This window comes from Polypterus senegalus, chromosome 1 (assembly GCF_016835505.1).
Source record: "Polypterus senegalus isolate Bchr_013 chromosome 1, ASM1683550v1, whole genome shotgun sequence".
Lineage (NCBI taxonomy): Eukaryota > Metazoa > Chordata > Cladistia > Polypteriformes > Polypteridae > Polypterus > Polypterus senegalus.
In genome coordinates this window covers 126,156,550-126,176,188 of record NC_053154.1, presented here as the reverse complement: position 1 = coordinate 126,176,188, position 19,639 = coordinate 126,156,550, and the positions used below count along the sequence as shown (strand labels likewise).

Genomic DNA, 19,639 nt, shown 5'->3' with positions numbered 1-19,639 from the left:
CCATGTGAGGAGCAGGGTATGGCTGAAATACAGAATTCGGCAGTTCAGAATATGAAATACGGCACTTTAAAGGCAAACAGTGTACTTTAATTATAGTTATGAGAAATTAATGATTTCATGCAGTTTTTAAAAAATTTTGCATCATTGTTTGGTTCTCACACGTTAGTCCAAAACAATGGAGATGCTGTCCATATACAATACAATACAATTTACTTTTGTATAGCCCAAAATCATACAAGAAATGCCGCAATGGGCTTTAACAGGCCCTGACTCTTGACAACTGCCCAGCCTTAACTCTCTTAAGAAAACAAGAAAAAACTCCCAAAAAAAACCCCTGTAGGGAAAAAATGGAAGAAACTCGGGAAAGGCAGTTCAAAGACAGACCCCTTTCCAGGTAGGTTGGGCGTGCAGTGGGTGTCAAAAAGAAGGGGGTCATCACAATACAATACGCAAAACAGAACAAATCTTTAATACAGTATACAAATGAAAATTTTACAAGTATGGAGCAGAATTTAACAGTAGATGATATCACATAATATGATTTGGATTTGTTTAGAGTCCTGGAGACCTCATCCATCAAGCTGCCTCCCCCATTTGGCCATTCCACAGCTGAAACAGCGCTGGGCCAGCCAATCCGATGAAAGGACCCCTCTTTCCCACGATCCCTGCGATCCTCCATCAGGGATGACTTTACCTTAGGCAGGCAAAACAACTTGGCAGGTGGGCCGTGGCACCAAATGCCACATTTGACTACCGAGAAGTGAAACAGAATAGGTAAGGGTTAGTAACAAATTATACCATATTTACACCACGTGCACATTTTTTCCCAAAAATTAGCATTAGAAAATCAGGTGCACGTCAAACACGAGGAGATGTGCCCGTCATACACGAGGAAACTTCTTCTGCTTGGGCTCGCTCGCTTGCTTGCCCACTCGCACTCTCTCTCTCTCGCTCACGTGCTCGTGCACTCGCACTCTCTGTCTCGCTCGCTTGCTCGCACACTCACGCTCTCTCTTGCTCACTTGCTCACGCTCCCTCTCGCTCGCCCACTCACGCTCTCTCTCTCGCTCACTTGCTCGCGCACTCGCACTCTCTGTCTCGCTCGCTTGCTCGCACACTCAGAGTCTGTACAGTTAATCAGCAGCTCTAGTTAGGATATGCTAAAATGAAGTAGTGAGTCTTCAGCCGGGATTTAAAAGCTGAGACCGAAGGGGCACCTCTCTTAGTAGCAGGCAGACCATTCCACAGTTTAGGGGCTCTGTAACTAAAAGCTTGACCTCCCACTGTTATTTTATTAATCCTTGGAATCATAAAAAGACCAGCATCTTGAGATCTTAATGTGCGCTCTGGTTTGTAAGCCATGATAAATTCAGACAAGTACGCCGGACCTTGGCCATTTAATTCTTAATTTAATGGCCACTTAACTGGCAGCCAGTGTAAGGATTTAAGAACTGGAGTTATGTGTTCGTATTTTCTTGTTCTTATAATAATTCTTGCAGCAGCATTTTGAATTAACTGGAGGCTACATAAAGTTTGAACATCCAGTGAACACCACATTTCAGTAGTCAATCCTACTAGAAATAAATGCATAAATTAATTTCTCAGAATCCTGTTTATTTAGAAAGCGCCTTAATTTCCCAACATTTTTAAAATGGAAGAAACATGATTTGGACAACTTTGTAATATGCGCTTTAAATGACATGCTAGAATCATATCTAAATGTTATTTTGGTACTTGCACTAGCTAGAGGGTTTTATTGTAGTCCACTGTGTTTAATGTGAAAATGTAACAAAATAATGACATATTTTTATTTTTCTAAAAATTATTTATAAAAATGTATTTTTTTAAATTACATCTGTCTTAATTCTTACTTCAGAGAAGCTCAAATTTGTCATTAAGTATTTCTGAACACGTTTATTTTATCATAAGGAGTCACTTTTTGTACTTAAGTCAATGTCCACCAACAAACTACTCAGTAAATTTCTGCCAGTTATATCTTGATTTGTAAAATCTCATGAGTAGTATTAACTGGTTGAAATTTAGCAAAATGTTTTTGGCAACAAATTTGATTGTTTTGCCGCTGACCTTGTTGGTTGAAATTTCCCTGAAAATTTGCTGTATGGCAGACTTTGGCAAAGTTTTTTTTTCCATCATCCTATTATACTTTGAGAGGCCAGTGTGACATCTTGAAGGATTTGGGACTATGTTCTTTGGGACTTCAGCTCATAACAACTATATACACTCATTCACTTGAGGTGTACATTTGCTGACCATAATGAGAATATTATAAACCTACTTCATTGTTCTATAGATTCATTGTATGTTGTTTCTTTAAAGCAAATTTAAGCATGTTATGTTCCTTGCTATGCGCAAATATCAGCTGGCAACATGGACATTCCCGCAAGTATATTATGCTGATATATTGTATCAAAGACTTAGGAACCTGGAACATGCAGAGAGATATATAGGATTTGGAATATAATTTTATTTCAGGGAGGCATGGTGGGACAGTGGTTAGCACTCCTGCTTCACATCTCAGGTCACATTTTTGACCAAAATAATCAGTCCAGCATAGTTGGCAGATGCATCTCTAGCATTCAGGGGTATTTAAAAGATAATTGTACTATTACAATCCATTCAAAACTAGTTCACTTCTCAATTCCCATTGATTTCCTTGCATTTCTCTGAGTTCTCTGGAATTTCGGAACATGTCCACAGTTTCGTTGAACTCAGGATGAAGCAAATTATACAGGATTCGCTCATCACTACTCATGAGATGAGCTATTATATGGTTTTGATATATACAGCACTATAAACTAAAACATTTTATTGAAACATGATATTTTCCTTTCAAAATTTTGACACATCTATCTTACCTCTGGTTGGCTACTCTGTCATTAAAAAATGTTTCCATGTATTTGTTAGTTAAGCACATTAAGCTTACTGAACTTCAGTTATGGGCATTGGACAAATCAAGGGCCAAATTAACAATAAAACCTTGACTAAGTTTCCATCATTAGGAAATTGTGATTTCATAAAAAGTACAGTTCCTAATAAAGGGCTTATTTAGAGTAGTATACGAAACATAAAAAATGTTTTCTATAAGTGCTATTGTCTGTTTGATTAATTCTGTCTGTTCCAATTAACAAGTTGTATAGTTGTTGTTTTTTTGTTTCCTGTTTTTTTAAGCATCATCAACAGATACCGAACCCCTTATGCAGTGGGCGAAAATATCAGGAAAATATGAAATTAGAATATCTATGTCTTTCTTTTACTGAGTATTTTATTTATGTATTGCTTTAATTAATATGCTTATATCTGTGTCGACTGTACTGCTGTGACACTGGAAGAATCCTGTTAGTTGTTGCATTAGAGCCAGTATTTTTGTCCCTTGCCTTTGTGTTCAATAAAGTGTTAGTTGCTATTATTTATTTGAAATGTTTTATCAAGTTGCTTGCTCTGTGTTGATTTCCTTCATGTCTCCTTACAAGGACATGGAAGAGATACTTTGTCATTACTACTGCTTTCAGTCCTGGAATTAATCCTGATTGGTCTGAAGTATACAATTGTACTCCAACAATACAAATGTAGTTTTTTTATGTGTTATTAACTGACTGATGTACACCTTTTTAAAAACTCAATTTAATAGGCTTACTTTTTGGCAATGTATTCTAACAAAATATTATGAAATTTTTTATATTCTGATCACCATATCATAATGATTCACTAATCTCTATTGTAGATTCTGGATTTATTACAAAATATTAATGCATTGACATAATTGATCTGAAAAATTAAACTTAGCAAATGAAATGTTTGCACTCTGCTGTTTGTTAGGTTTTTATATTTGCGTTTTTGAAATTACCAATGAAAATAACATCCCATTTAAAACTTTAAAACAAAATACAGTGGAACCTCGGTTCACGAACGTCTCGGTACACATATAACTCGGTTTACGACCAAAAAGTTCGCCAAACTTTTGCCTTGTTTCACGACCACACACTCGGTATACGAACAAGCCAGTTTCCCTTTCGGTTTGTACATGTTTAGTCTCTCCCTGTGCATTTCCTGTGCAGCGAGCAAGAGAGAGCAAGAGAGAGCAAGAGAGCACACGCACACACACACACACACAGGCAGCACACACACACAGGCAGCGCACATACACACAGGCAGCACGAGAGAGGCACGTGCGCACACACACAGGCAGCGCACGACAGAGCGCACACACACAGAGGCAGCGCGCAGACATACACACACACACAGGCAGTGTGAGAGAGAGCTGGACGCATTAAGGTAGGAAGGCAGTTAAAGAATGCACTGGGCTTGATTTTGTTTTCAATTCTGTTTCCAGCGATTGGTTCGTAGCGTGCATTGTTGCAATATTATTTTTCTTGGTGGTTTATTAAATTACGGATTTTTTCAAATGTTCATTTTTTCCCTGTGCTTAAAACTCATTAAAAAAGTGCTTTTAGCCAGCGGTTGGTAGCGCTATAGTGCAAGCTATTATAGTGTTAGTTTTATCTGTTGTTCAAGGTTTTCTCAGTGTTATTCATTTAGTTTACTATTACGCTGTGCATTCTATGGTTTAATTAACTATATTTGTGCTTAAAAGCTTAAAAAAATATATATATATACATAAAGTTCGTATGGTCTGGAACAGATTAATTGTATTTACATACAATCCTTTGGGGGAAATTGCTTCGGTTCGAGTTTTGGAACAAATTGTGGTCGTGAACCGAGGTTCTGCTGTACAAATAGTACTTTTTGTCAAGGGATCTATAAAAACTTGACAATTGTACTATATGTTATTGTTTACATCATTAAGTAACTGTTGTTTTCTCCAAAAACACAGCTTATTTTCCACTTAAAGTCTTGTATTTCAAGCACATACCTATGCATCCATCTATTAATACTTTACAGTCTTTTGTTTTTTAATACCCATTGATGTTATGTTCATTCATAACTAGAGGTTTTCGTTAAAGACTATAAACTTACATTTTGCTAACTGCACTGGTTATTGATGGATTTTTATGAGGTTATTGTTATTTTTACTTTTATAATCTGACAGCTTTCATCTCAGCTAAAGATTCTGACTCATACATAAGTTTGTCCATTCATGCATGCTACTTGATCAATCCAAACAGGCTTTCTGGGCAAGAAAAATCAAAGTAAATGTTCCATTGACATTCACTTCAGATACATAATACCAGGTTTTCTGTATTACCTTGTGTGGTCTATCAGCAAAAATGTTTGGTTGTCTTGAATAAAACAGATAAACTAGTTTTCAGATCCATAAGGAATGAACTGGCAAATTGACATTTAACTTCAGATCCTATGTACATCAATAATACAGAGTTTTCAGATTATTACTAGTATATATTTACAATATAGTCTTTAATGCATTAATATTTCAGTCCAAGTATTGAAAGTATTTAATGAAGTATTGTTGTTAAATAATGTTCTGATCATGAAATCAATAAAAAGACATTCACCAACAATGATACATTATTACATGCATATGTCAGTTGTAAATACATTATTTAATTACCTAATTGTGACAGATTATAGTTTAAATGACTATTAAGGGTTGAAAGATAAGCATTAACTCCACAATAAAATGTAAAATTAAGTACTATATATAATTTTCTTATTATGTATGATTATTAACCAATTTATTTAATTATTATTAATATTAAGGTTTGGACTCTGGCTTGTTACTACTAATAATATATTAATTTTTAAATCAAAGATATGCTGCTTTCATCGTAGACACAGACCCGAGCTGTCTTCAAATGCTTTTTAAATGAGCTGGAAAATTGTTACAGACTGAGTGAAGAGGATCAGAAGAATGTGATGGCTATAACATCAGAGAATGTAATGACAACATAAAGTGGGATATATATTAAACGTTTCAGTACTCTGCTGGTAGCTCTGTGGTCACCGCTGCCTGTTGCACCTTACTGCACAAGTAGATCATCCAAAAATGGAAAGAATACAGAGCAAGGATAAAAGTAAGGTGGAAAGTATTCAGGACTGATCTGTCTCCATAATGGGGAATGTTCAATCATTTTAAATAAGTTGGATAAACTTTTAGATGTCATGTTGAGTCATGGCGAGTTCAGGTACTGTGGCAGTTATTTATGGTAGAGAACCCTCTTAAACTTCATATTTCATATGCTATTTTAATGCTGGACAGTGTTTACCTGATACGATCAGAGTGGAAAAGGCAGAAGGGGGACTAGAAATGAGTGAATAAGTAATGGCAAAAAAGCACATTACAATTTTTGTAAAACTAACATGTGTTATCTAGTCATTGAAATACTGACTGCTGCCTAGAGATATAAGTTACATTCAGATTAATGTTAACTCAGGAACAGAAGTGATTCACTCTATGCTAAAATTCTAATGAATGAAGCATTCTGAAATGCTTTTTACCTAATCACAGAGATGTCGGAGCAAACAAACTTCAATTACAACAAGCCAGACATTGACAAGCTGCATTTAAATGTCAATGCCTTTAAATGTAAACCTACAGTGCAACTGAGCAGATCTGACCACATCTTACTCCCAACTGCAAGCCTGGGACTGACAGCAGCAGCATCTCTCTTATTCAAGCTAGAAGTCTTCAGCTTTTCTAAACCTTTCATTTCCCCTTGAAAAGTAAAGTCTATCTATCTATCTATCTATCTATCTATCTATCTATCTATCTATCTATCTATCTATCTAGTTTTTAATGACTATAATGATAATAAAACTGAGAGAGATACAGTGATCCATCAATGCCGTTTACCCATTAACAGTTTTCTTGTATTTTTCTCTGGTTTCAACAATATAATGTAACATTTGGGAACAAAAATGCAGAAAAGTAACCCATAGCTTGAACACAAAATTGCAAATATTTCTATAGTTACAGTAAATCTTCCTGGAGAACTGATATATACTGGAATAAAAGTGATCCATACAGCACAGAATATTAGCATACTAAAAGTGATAAATTTTGCTTCATTGAAATTATCTGGCAGTTTACGAGCCAAAAATGCTAGAAAAAAGCAAAGAATAGAAAGAATTCCAATGTATCCCAAAACAATATAAAAAGCTGCTACAGATCCTGGATTGCACTCAAGAATGATTTTGTCTTTGTAGTAGATTGAGTTCTTTGAGGAAAAAGGAGGTGAAATCATCAACCAAACTGCACAAATGCACACTTGTATTAATGTGGAAACAGAAACAGTGAGCCGTTGTTGTACAGGCCCAAACCATTTCATAACATTGCTGCCCGGCAGTGTGGCAGTGAAGGCCATTATCACCACAATTGTTTTTCCCAGGACACAAGAAATGCACATGACAAATGTTATTCCAAATGTTGTGTGGCGCAACATACAGGACCAATCCGAGGGTTGGCCAATGAAAGTAAGAGAGCAAAGAAAGCATAGAGTCAAGGAAAAGAGAAGCAGAAAACTTAGTTCTGAATTATTTGCTTTCACCACGGGTGTATCTCTGAAATAAAAAAAGATTGCTGCCACAGATATGGTTATGGCAGTACCCACCAATGCAAAAGTCGCAAGCAACAATCCCATTGTCTCCTCCAGAGAGAGGAATTCTGTTTTTTTCAAGATGCACTGATCTCTTCCCTCATTGGGCCAATATTCGGGAGGACATTTTAAGCAATCTGCAGAATCTAAAAGCATAATAAATACATATTTGATTATTGTTTTTAATGTTGTTTTACAAATAAATCTATAAATAAAATTATTACTGCACAAAGGCATTGTTATTATTTTAAATACAGTCAGGATATAACAGATTGCGATTGCACTTTTAGAGAACTAAGAATAGACTATACAGCCTCATCACTTAGATGCTACTTTATGGCATTTACGAGTATTCAAATTTGATAACTGACTTAAGTAATGGACTTGAAATGATAATGTTTTGCAACCATGATTGTACAGGAAGAATAAAAAAAATGAGCCTCATCTTTAGCATTTGGCTGATTATTGATTCCTTTCTTACAGAAAACCTTTCTTTTTTTCTTGTCTTCTTATAGAGTCAACGTTACTGGGCTGTCAAAAACATGGCCTGTTAAAGTTCATTGAGGCATTTCTTGAGTAATTTTGGGCTGTACAAGAAATAAACTGTTGTTGTTGTTATCTCTAATCCATGACTTGCTAATAAATCTGATATCAATTCATTAATTTGATACAAAATATGCTGGTCTCTAATGTTACAATATTCTTCCAAAAAATGCACCTCCAAGTGTTTCTGTTGTTCTCCAGGTAAATATTAAACTCTCAAAAAAGGACACCTTTTACATTTACATTTTTCAGTTGACCTTTTGTAACATGTACACATTTTAAACTTGACAGGATAACCAAAGCACTCAGAGAAAAAGCATAGTTGACTGGGGAGAACATACAAACTCCACACAGACAAGACAAGGATTTTAAGCCATTCTGCCATATCTGTAAGGCAATAGGAAAAAACACAGCTCTCTCCAGACAGTATGGACCTTACTTGTTTCATTGCTGATTTCTCCTTCAGCACATAATATACAGTCAAAGCAGCAGACAGGCCGTCTTTTCTGAGCAGCTTTCCGAGTTCCTGGTGGACACTCTTCACTGCAAACTGATTTAGGAACCTTTTAAAAAAACAAATCCTCTGCTAAAATATTTTACTTTATATACTGTAGCTTTATGGTATATACAGTGTAAAAAATTCATAAAAATATTGTAAAAAGTAAGGCAGCAATTTGAAATATTTAAAACATGTTAATATATGAAAAACATGTTTTTAATAGACATTTAATTGAGAAAACAAAGAGTATCATTTCAAATGAATGACATAATAGAAATTACTTTTTTTAATATGGTAAATGATTGTCACTTTCAAGGTTTTTGGTTGGCTGTGTTTTTACAATTTTTTTAAAGTGTATACTTTTTGTGTATATTTTTGAATCATTTTTCTGTAATACTACTTGATTCCCAAATAAAATTTAATTTACAGGTATAAAATTGGTAGGATCTCCTTTTAAAGAAAGAGACTTTTTTTTAAAGTGACACACAAAATCTGTTATTTGTCAAAGAAAATGTTGAAATGCAATTGAATACTGTTTTATATATGAACATATCAGTTATTTGGAGTAACATCAAAGCAGTCTAAAATTTGACTGTACTGTAAAACAATTTTTAATGTATTTTTTTAAACAGTATTGTTCTTGAACTTCCTTTTGTTATGAGGATTGTCTGTGGATATCTGGTGTACAACACAAAGTAGCTTTAATGGGACTCATGTTCAGCCACACAACAGCACCCACTTATAATTGACTTAGCTGGATTTTACAATTAACCTAAAATACATCTGTCTAGGATTAAACTGGACTATTTGGAGAAAATCTTTTTAGACACAGAAAGAATATGCAGTCTCCATACAGATAATAACTAGACGAGAAGTTAAATCCAGGTCAATGAAAATGTGAAGCGGCAGTGCTAACGACTGTATCACAGTGGCATCATATGTATAGAGAGAAGTTTCAAATGCATAGAGGTCTTACTTTGTTACTTCCACTTGACCAGATGATGTTGGTGTCACCCAGGGTCAACTGCTGTCTTGCTGATAAGGAGGCATCATATAGTCCGACTGTAACAAGCTCAATTAATCCCTGTTTATTCAGCTGCCAATTAACTAACTCGTACCTTGCAGCAGGGTCTCCATTCTCATCAAAGTAGACCCTCTCTCCATTTGATGATGTAAAATTTACATTTTTTAATTCATGAAGTAACTGGGAAATGGAACACATATTTTACTTTTAATTCCTCATTATGTAAGGAAAACACATTCTTCATAACATGAGTGATAAACTTGTTTCAGTTTCTTACCTGCTGTGGCTCAATTTGCATCTTCGTTGAGCAAGTCACATTGGCTTGCAGTCTTCCATTATTTTCACAAGAGACTAGATTATGCAGAGACCAAGCTATGGCATAAACTGCTTTGTAAACATTATTGGAAATTCTCAGCTCTGATACATCAGTATACTGATTATCAATATTAATTAAACTCTCAGAGCCCTTGCAGGAGTTGAGATCAGTCTTACTTTTACTTGAGACACTACAGTTGAATACTGTTTCCCAGAACTCCTTTACAAAACCGTTTCCTGGGTCATCAGAAAGATGGACATTTAACAAAAACTCTTTGAGACCAGCGATTTTAGCATTTCCTGTTACAAATCCAAGTGCTCCACCTAGGACCTCATGAAATCCAAGATATTTATCAGCAATCCATGATTCGCTGCCAATCCACTGGAGTCCTGTCACATTCTCCTGCAGCAGTTCTGGCAACACAGTCAATGCCTCTCCATGAGCCAGAAAAGCAACAATAACTTTAGAAGTCGACTTTTTGATTAGGTTCACAATTTTAAGGATTTTCTCTCTAGGATCAGTTCTAAAAAATGCTTCTGAGTATTCAATGCAAATCCCTTCCATTTGGGCCTCTTGAGCAAATGCTGCCATTCCAAAATTGCCATAATCTGAGTCACTTCTGATTGCTCCAACCCAAGTCCAACCAAAGTATTTAACAAGCTGAACAAGTGCTTTACTTTGATAATAATCACTAGGAACAGTTCGAAAAAAAGTAGGAAACTCATGTCTGTTGCTGAGACATGCACATGTCGCAAGGTGACTGATCTGTGGATATAGTGTAGCAAATAGTTAATTAATCCGGTACTGGAAAACTCATAGCAAAATTGTACTTAATTTCTAGAGCTTACATGTTTAATTGATATTACTATTGCTGTTTGTGAAATTATCTATCTATCTATCTATCTATCTATCTATCTATCTATCTATCTATCTATCTATCTATCTGTCTGTCTGTCTGTCTGTCTGTCTGTCTGTCTGTCTGTCTGTGCATCTGAGCATTATAACCTAATGGATGATGAACGTTTAGCCAAAAGTCTTCACTCTCTCTGTGGCCCTGAGTAAATTGCTTAACCTGCCAATTGAAATTAAAAATCAAAAAAATTACACTGTAGGTCTTTACCTGTAAGGGGGATAGTGTTCATTACATAAAATACGTATGCAAAGCAAAGTATTTTGATTTGTTTTTGACTATGCCATTATTAGTTATTTGCTTAACTACAAAATATTCACATTTCTGAAGAGGAAGACAATAATAATTGGAGAAATAGAAGGTTATAAAATGCATCCATTGCCTGGGACATAAAATAACAAACAATTAACTGTTATTTCATATTGAAAATGTGCTATGTAAGTAAATGTCGTTATTTTCACATACCTATACTTAATTTTCAACATCTACCTGTCAAAATCAGTGGAAACTAAAAATAAAACCCCACTGTTGTTTTACGTAGGTGAAATTTAAACCACAAGCTTACATGTTTAAATGTGATCCATGACAAAGTCTGTTGTTAAAAACAAGTCAAATGACTTGGCAACACCTTAGTAGTAAAAAATTAATTTTTAAAATTAATATACTGTATGTGGCTGTTACTGTGCAGTGTATAGTGAAACTCTTACTCGCACAAGCGAATCAACATGTTACGTGTTATCACTCATAGATGCCATAATTAATAAGTAGAACTTCAAAATCTTTGTTTCCCTAATCTGAAAAGATCTCCATTGTGATTACCAAAGCAAGTTAAACCATGATGCTATTAAGGTAGATTTACCGTGATAATGTTAATCTTGAAAGAAATTCTGGGATCAACACCAGGACATTTTTCTGTTCTTAAAAACATGGGAAGTACTAAATAGACCTGCTGTGTTTGTGTGAGAGAGAGAATTACAAACACAGAGTAAGACAAGCTTGCATTCGATACAGCTTTAAAGAAACCAGCTTGCTAAACATTTTTTTTAAAATAGATTTATAATATTTGTTTTAACTAGAAAAAAATGTCATTCTTACCACAGGTGTTCCAAAGGGTCCAATAGCTGAAGCCACTGCAATAGTTTGGGAAGAAGAAGATTGTGCTACTATTGCATGAACAGAGTGCTTGGTGCAGGATTCATCAGAGAAAAACCCTTTCTGTCCGTTTGCTAAAGCCATTGCTGCTCTTGTAGACTGCAGAACTGACCCACAGGAGTCATATATCTTATAGCCCAGTTTAAAGTTAGGAATGATCTTTGTATTATTATTTATTTCATTAATGGCAAAGATGACTGTTTTTGCAAATTGAAACTCCCTAAAGTTTAAACTGTATGGAAAATAAAAAAGTTAATGTATCCTCTTTTGAATAACTTCATAGATGAACATTGCCTCCATATTACATCTCAGAAAAGCAATATTCATTATTTGTAGAAGCAACATTACTGGAATAGAAGTCTCATTTTACATATTTAATGTCTTTTCTTGACATATTTTTTTTTTAACTTTTGCAAATGGTTTGTTTGGTACATAAAAACATGGGCACTTTTGACATTGAACAACCTTTACAATTAAATCTACCTCTGGTTAAATTCAAAACACAGCATTTACAACTATTATAAGAAAAGGGTTCCTTCAATAAAAATATTTTTTTATTCTAAATAATGCACAAGTAAGGTTGTACGGACAAAATATTTGGATACATTTGAAATAAATCCAAACATTTCCAAGTTAAATTTACCTTTTGCATTGCAAAGACCCTGGAACTGCATTAAAAGAGGACTTTATAGGAATAAAGGATGTATGTAAGGAAAAAATGCCACCTATTATTACATCGCCATCTTTTGAAAACAGTGGAAAATCTGGTTTCCCTTGTATCTGGCATATATTCTCCTCTGCCATTATGCTTAAAAATAGTAGCAGAGCTGCAATGATAATCATTTCTAAATGACTTTAACGATCTGTTTCTGCAAATGAGAAAGAGCACCAAGTTTATATAGTTAATTCAGTTGCTCCTGTGCTTTGTTTTAAGAACTCTTCTTAGGCTTAAGGTATCATGGGAAATTAAAAGAATTTTTTATAGACACTCTGCTGAAAACATTTTACTTTAATTACTTTGTTGATTTTTTAATACTTTCATTTTGTTAATGGTTCCTTATTTATGATTATGTGAAAAATATCTTTCAGAAATACTATAATTTTTCTTCTTCATCTTCACCATTTGAGTCATTTTAGTCTTTCAAACATCAACAAGAGATAAAAGAATTTATTCAAATGAATAATATCAATTGAATATTAAAGTTTTAAAAATTTCTTTTGATGTACATTATTTATATTAAAAACTTATATATTGAAAAATTTAAAAAAACATTAATACAGGACTATTGCGTTTTAGTTTTATATATAAATTATTTATATTAAAAATTGTCATATATTTTAAAATATTCAAAATATCTTAACCAACTTTATATAAAGAAGTTTCAAGTTTTCTTACACAACATAATACATTTAAGAGCTTATGGATATACATCATAAGCTACAGTTTAACAGAATTATGTTCTCCTAACATGCTATAAGTTGTTATTTTGCTAACAACAAGAGTTTACTGAAGACGTATTTAAATGGTAACTGTTTCATCTCTTAGAAGCATTTTTTTACTGCAGCCATTTAATAGTCAGAGTTAAATTATACGTAGAAGATGTAGGTTGCTTGTGCTAGTCAGCAAAACAGTTCAGATATATGTTGGTCTTTCAATTACTATTTCAATGTTTTATGTACAACAAGCAGTAAAATCTTACATCCAAAATTAATGGAAAATATTATCTATATAAACCTTAATCACTGCGTCTCCACGTTGCTTTCTAATTGTTGAAGTTTTTATAGGCGTTACAGTGATGTTTCAAAGATAGTAGATACCTCACTGGGCTTCACTCCAAGGTTTTATTTTAGGATGTAATGTCTTACCCATGGTGTTAAGCTGTCTCCTCTTTATTGTGTCAATACTTGGCTGTGTCCTGTTTATGATTCTTAGAATTTCATACTCATACAGCGTGGTCATTTCTGTGCTTATACACTTAGCAGTAGTTTGGATTTTCTTAACATTTCAAGGAATAAGACTCCCTCTAATATTTTCTAATTTCAATGGCTATCCTGGCAGCAGTGAGTGGAAGGCAGCAGTCCATTACAGATGTCATTCACATGCACACCCGCATCCCCACTAACATAAGGGACAATTTGTAAATTCCTGGAGTACTCAAAGGTAGACTTACACACAAATGAGGGGAATGTGCACACTCTACACGATTGACCAAGGACAGGATTGAAGCTCGAGAAACGAGATTAATGAAGTGGCTGCAATAAACTATTGCACCACCATGTGCACCCCAGTAGTTTATTTTTTTATCATTTATTCATCACAAATGATATTCCTATCTCTTATCTCTACTATTCCCTATCATTGACTTTTAAACAATGCAATGTACCAAATATCTTTCTTAAAAACCAACACGCAAATGATTTTTGTTTTGAGTCTAAAAGTGAAACAATTCATGGTAGTAAGATTTAAACATGCAGTAAAGAGGTATGCTGACAAATGCATGGAGAAAAAAAATGCAGTGCCAAATACCCTTTTACATTTACACAAGGCTGTGAGCCGCAATAAGAGTCATGCAGTTGACAACTATGAGCCCAGTACTTCAGTGACAGATAATAAGCAGAACTAGAACTCCAGCCTGACATCAGTTAGTTTTAGTAGCTAACATGTTAATAAAAACACACAATGATTTGCCAACTACACATGTAGTTTGGTTTAAATATACCACATGAAATCACAGGCAGTCATAGTGGTGGCTCTAATGCTATGGATCTGCACCAGCAATCAGAGGGTGCCAGTACGAATCCTGTAAATGCCAGAAGTGATTTCACTCCGCTGGGTCTTTCAGCAAAGCTCTTAACCTGAAATTGCTCTGTCATGGGTATAACATTAAACTTCATCCTGGTCCTCCAACTTTTAGGATATAACTTGGTGGTATGGTGACAGAAATGACACTCCAGCCACTGTAAAAAAAGAAAAAAAACCTCACACTGTTCCATTAGTGTGGTACTGAGGTGTCACCCATTGCGCGGCTGCACTCACATTCTAATTTGGGATCCTGAGGTGGTTCGTGATGTGGTAGGTGCAGCAACACATTGTATCAGTGCATGATCCCAACCTCTCTCTTAAACTTATTTAAGCACAAATGTAATTATGGAGTGAGAAATTGCTAGTGTAGCACCAAGGCATATATCTATACTAATAAAAGGCAAAGCCCTCACAGACTGACTGACTGACTGACTGACTGACTGACTGACTAACTGACTGACTGACTGACTGACTGACTGACTGACTCACTCACTCACTCACTCACTCACTGACTCACTCACTCACTCACTCACTCACTCATCACTAATTCTCCAACTTCCCGTGTAGGTAGAAGGCTGAAATTTGGCAGGCTCATTTCTTACAGCTTACTTACAAAAGTTGGGCAGGTTTCATTTCGAAATTCTACGCATAATGGTCATAACTGGAACCTATTTTTCTCATTATACTATAATGGACTTCAGCTCAATGGCCGTGGGGGGCGGAGTTGGGTCTCACATCATCACGCCTCCCACGTAATCACGTGAACTGACTGTGAACGCAGTACGTAGAAAGTGCAGCTACTGCGGAAACAAAGCACGGTGTAAACCGTAAGTTTCAATTAAGTTTATGGACACGCTCCTGCTGCCGTTTGTCATGCCTTCGTCGAATACTTTATTCACGAGATACAAGTTTAATGAGAAGACACGAGGTATAAACAAGACTTTGGATCACTTTGTAACGGAGTTAAAATTGCTGCAGCGAGAAACTTTTAAGTGCTGGGTCTTAGCTAACATTAAATAAAGCCGTGGACATCACAACATCACACAAAAGAGCAGCTCACGTGAACTGACTGAACGCAGTACGAGTGATCACTTCCATGCATCAAACCTGTTCAAAAAACGCATTACACAATTGACAAGGTAGGAAAAGAATAAGCTTCGAGCTGAGCTCCACAGCTAACGCAGTCTTGCGGAAGCAACTTCATCACGCTGCCACCAAATACTCACAGAAAAATCCACAAGTTAATACACACGCTGTCTCTAAGGGTTTCTCCACACTCAATGTATTCCTCGCATCCCCGTTATACCCTCTGATCTCCCATTTCAATTCAAATGCCTCCAATTTCCAGTAAGGCTCTGCTTCGCGATGACAAGTAATAAGTCTCAGGGACAGACCCTACAAAAGGTTGCCATTGATTTCAGGCAAGATTGCTTTTCTCCTGGATAACTATATGTTGCATTCCCAAGAGTGAGCTTGCGCAGGTTCGTCATATTAAAACCGGAGTGCTGAACTGACAACGTGCTATATAAAGAGAACTATAACAATCGTAATAAATGAACAATAAAACAGTACAGAACCGCAAAGCAAGGAGAAACGATGGCCTTATATGGCGTTCGTTTATAAAGCAGTGGAGAAGCTGTGTGAAGGCAGCTACACAAAAAAACAGCAGAGCGCCACACTCTGAATGTATTCCTCGCATCACTGTTATACCCTCTGATCTCCCATTTCAATTCAAATGCCTCCAATTTCCAGTAAGGCTCTGCTTCGCGATGACAATTAATAAGTCTCAGGGACAGACACTACAAAAGGTTGCCATTGATTTGAGGCAACATTGCTTTTCTCCTGGACAACTATACGTTGCATTCTCTAGAGTAAGCTCAGTGCACAGCGTGGTCATATTACAACCGGAGTACTGAACTGACAATGTGGTATACAAAGAGATCCTTAACAGATAGTTATTGGTATATTTTCCCTCAGTTTAAAAAGGTTTTCTTTTCTTCTTAATAAAAATTTAAAAGCAGTACTTCGTCTCTGCGAAGCGCGGGATTTTGCTATATACAGTATATATATACTGTATATTTATGTAGATATATATGTATGTATGTGTATATATTTTTATGTATATGTAGATATGTATATATATGTGTGTATATATATGTGGATATGTATATATATGTGTGTATATATGTAGATATGTATATATATGTAGATCTGTATATATATGTATATATGTGTCTGTGTGTGTATATATATATGTGTGTGTGTGTATGTATGTATGTGTATATATATATATATGTATGTGTATGTGTGTATATATATGTATATTTATCTGTATGTATGTTGTCACACACGCGCGCATGGGAGGCAGCTAAAGGGCTCGAGTGAAGGCAGTTCTGAGCCATGCCGGGATGTGGCAGAGCGCACTAACTCTCTTTCTCACTTCCCTGTAGACCTAACCCGGGAGGTTCCACCTGTCTCTCTGGACGTCACTTCTGGGACCGAGCCAATGGAGACAGACCTTGCCAGCTCCGGCCCCCCTGATGTCACATCCGGGACTAAACCAATGAACGATGAACACATGCCCGACCCTTATGACCTCACTTCCTGTCTCCCCCTTTAAAAGCCTTCCCTTTTCCCTTCTGTGTCAGTCTTGTTTTGGACTCTGTTGTAAGCACTTCAGTGCTGGTATTTAAAAGAAAAACGAAGTTGCAGCCGGGATACCGAATTACATGGGTGGCTGCCCCAAACCTTTTTCTGTCTTTGTCTCGTTTTGTGACAATGTATATATGTATATATGTGTGTGTATGTATGTATGTATATGTATATATATATAGATATGTATATGTGTAGATATGTGTATATGTAGATATGTATATATGTATTTGTATATATGTTTATATGTGTGTGTGTCTGTGTGTGTTAGAGCTGTGCACTGCATTGTTTTTTAATCATGTTCACACAGATACTCTGACTTCTCCTGTCTGCTGCACAGCAACTTAAAATCTGTTAATGGAGGATTAGCCATTGCAAAAATAAGATTCCTAGCGAAGATACGTGTTGATGATTTAAACACGTTTCCATTTATTTAAGGTGTTCAGTTTGCTTCAGTTGCCAAGTTTCACTTTGGCTTACTTGTTATTAATGAACACAAATGCATTACAGATGTATCACAATGACTTTTAATATTTAAGCAATATCATTTTGAGTCGAATATTATTAAACATTATAGGCAATTTATCATATTTATCACAACATTTATGTTGAGTTTCATGGGATTCCAGTCCTGGTGTACACCTCTAATGCACATCTTTATTCGCTGGCACCCACATTCACCATGAAGATATTCCTCGTAGTTTACATTATTATAAATGAATAATTACCAAAACAATTAGAACAATAATACCTCATATGAAACCTACAGTTTTAAAGATGGAATAAACTGATCTGAGTCTTAGTTGGAACCTTGTAGGAACCTTTTTTGTAATTACTTCATAATTCCTGTATATGGAATACACACATCATGAGACGAAGTGCAAATTTTTATAAAAAACAGTGCAGTTAAGCTCAAGGGGCAGCATGCAGGTGTGTGGTAGTGTGGCAAAAAGTTGTAATGCAAAATATATAATGCAAGAGAAAACACTATGAAAAACAAAGGGAAAACACTACACTATATTATTAATAATAATAATAACTTTTCTGTACAATTTATCCTGACACATTATATGCAGTTACTCAGAAAAATGTTCAAAAGATATGTCTAACAGGTGGAAAGTAAGCTGATCATATCTTAATTTATATGATATTTTGACAAGACTTATGGTCTGTTATTGTTGTTCAACAGAACAGAGAAGAATGAGGCAAACATTGGAATTCAAGATAAAAACAATGTATATAAAGAACACTTTAAAAGCTACTACGGACTTTGATTTTAGTAGCAACATACTCTACAAACAAATTTAGTATATTCTAATGGTTTACAGAAAATTGTGGCATCATGAAAAAATCAGTTGACTCGTAACATTGACAATGCTAAGGAATTTACGATATTTTTCTTATTGAAATAAAAAAATGAAAAATACTTGGTAAACTTCATTGATTCGTTCATGGCAAGAAAAAACCTACTTCACAAAATATTTCAGAATGTCTGCTAGAGAATTTGATACTTTTTGTTTTCCAAACATTAGTAAGGATAAATTACTGAAACTCCATCTGAACACCATATGTAAGACAGTGTACTCTATCCATTTCAGGACATTGCCATTTTTCACTTCTCCAGTCATCAAACATCGCTTGTCCCCACATCACTACTCGCATATAGATCATCACATATCACTAGTCAGTAGGCACTCAGCACACATCACTCGTCACCACTCAATAGTCGCTAATCATGCATTATTCATCACTACTCAGTAGTCACTCATCACACATCACTATTTGCTTGTAGCTCATCACACATCATTTGTCACGGTGATGAGTGATGTATGACAAAAAATAAGTTGTGAAAATAAAATAAGTAATGAAGACTGATGAGTGAGTAATGATAAGTGTTGAGTGACTACTGAGTAGTAAAGAGTGATGTGTGATGAGCTACAATTACTTTAACATGGCCTTTTTATAACTTCACTTTAACTTAATACTGATACTCTGTTTGTTCAATACTTCATAATAATTATTCACAGTGGCTCCAAAATCCATACTGACCCCTACTCTGTCTTCTGTTTCTTTTTCCAGTTTCTTTGTGGTGGCGGCCTGCGCCACCACCACCTACTCAAAGCATCATGATGCACCAACATTGATGGACTGAAAGCCAGAAGTCTACGTGACCATCATCATCAGGTCCTTCCATGAAAACCCTAAATG

At 35.4% G+C, this 19,639-nt stretch overlaps 1 protein-coding gene across 1 annotated transcript; it reads right to left on the bottom strand.

Annotated features, from left to right (window-relative positions):
• Nucleotides 1-6,776: 6,776 nt before the first annotated feature.
• LOC120533102 (extracellular calcium-sensing receptor-like) lies at nucleotides 6,777-13,936 on the bottom strand. Its single transcript, XM_039759844.1, has 7 exons — nucleotides 13,843-13,936; nucleotides 12,620-12,821; nucleotides 11,920-12,208; nucleotides 9,876-10,679; nucleotides 9,551-9,778; nucleotides 8,515-8,638; nucleotides 6,777-7,678 (listed from the first exon to the last, which is right to left on the bottom strand). Exons 1-7 carry the CDS (start codon nucleotides 13,934-13,936, stop codon nucleotides 6,777-6,779), a joined length of 2,643 nt encoding a protein of 880 aa, XP_039615778.1.
• Between the last annotated feature and the right edge of the window lie 5,703 nt (nucleotides 13,937-19,639).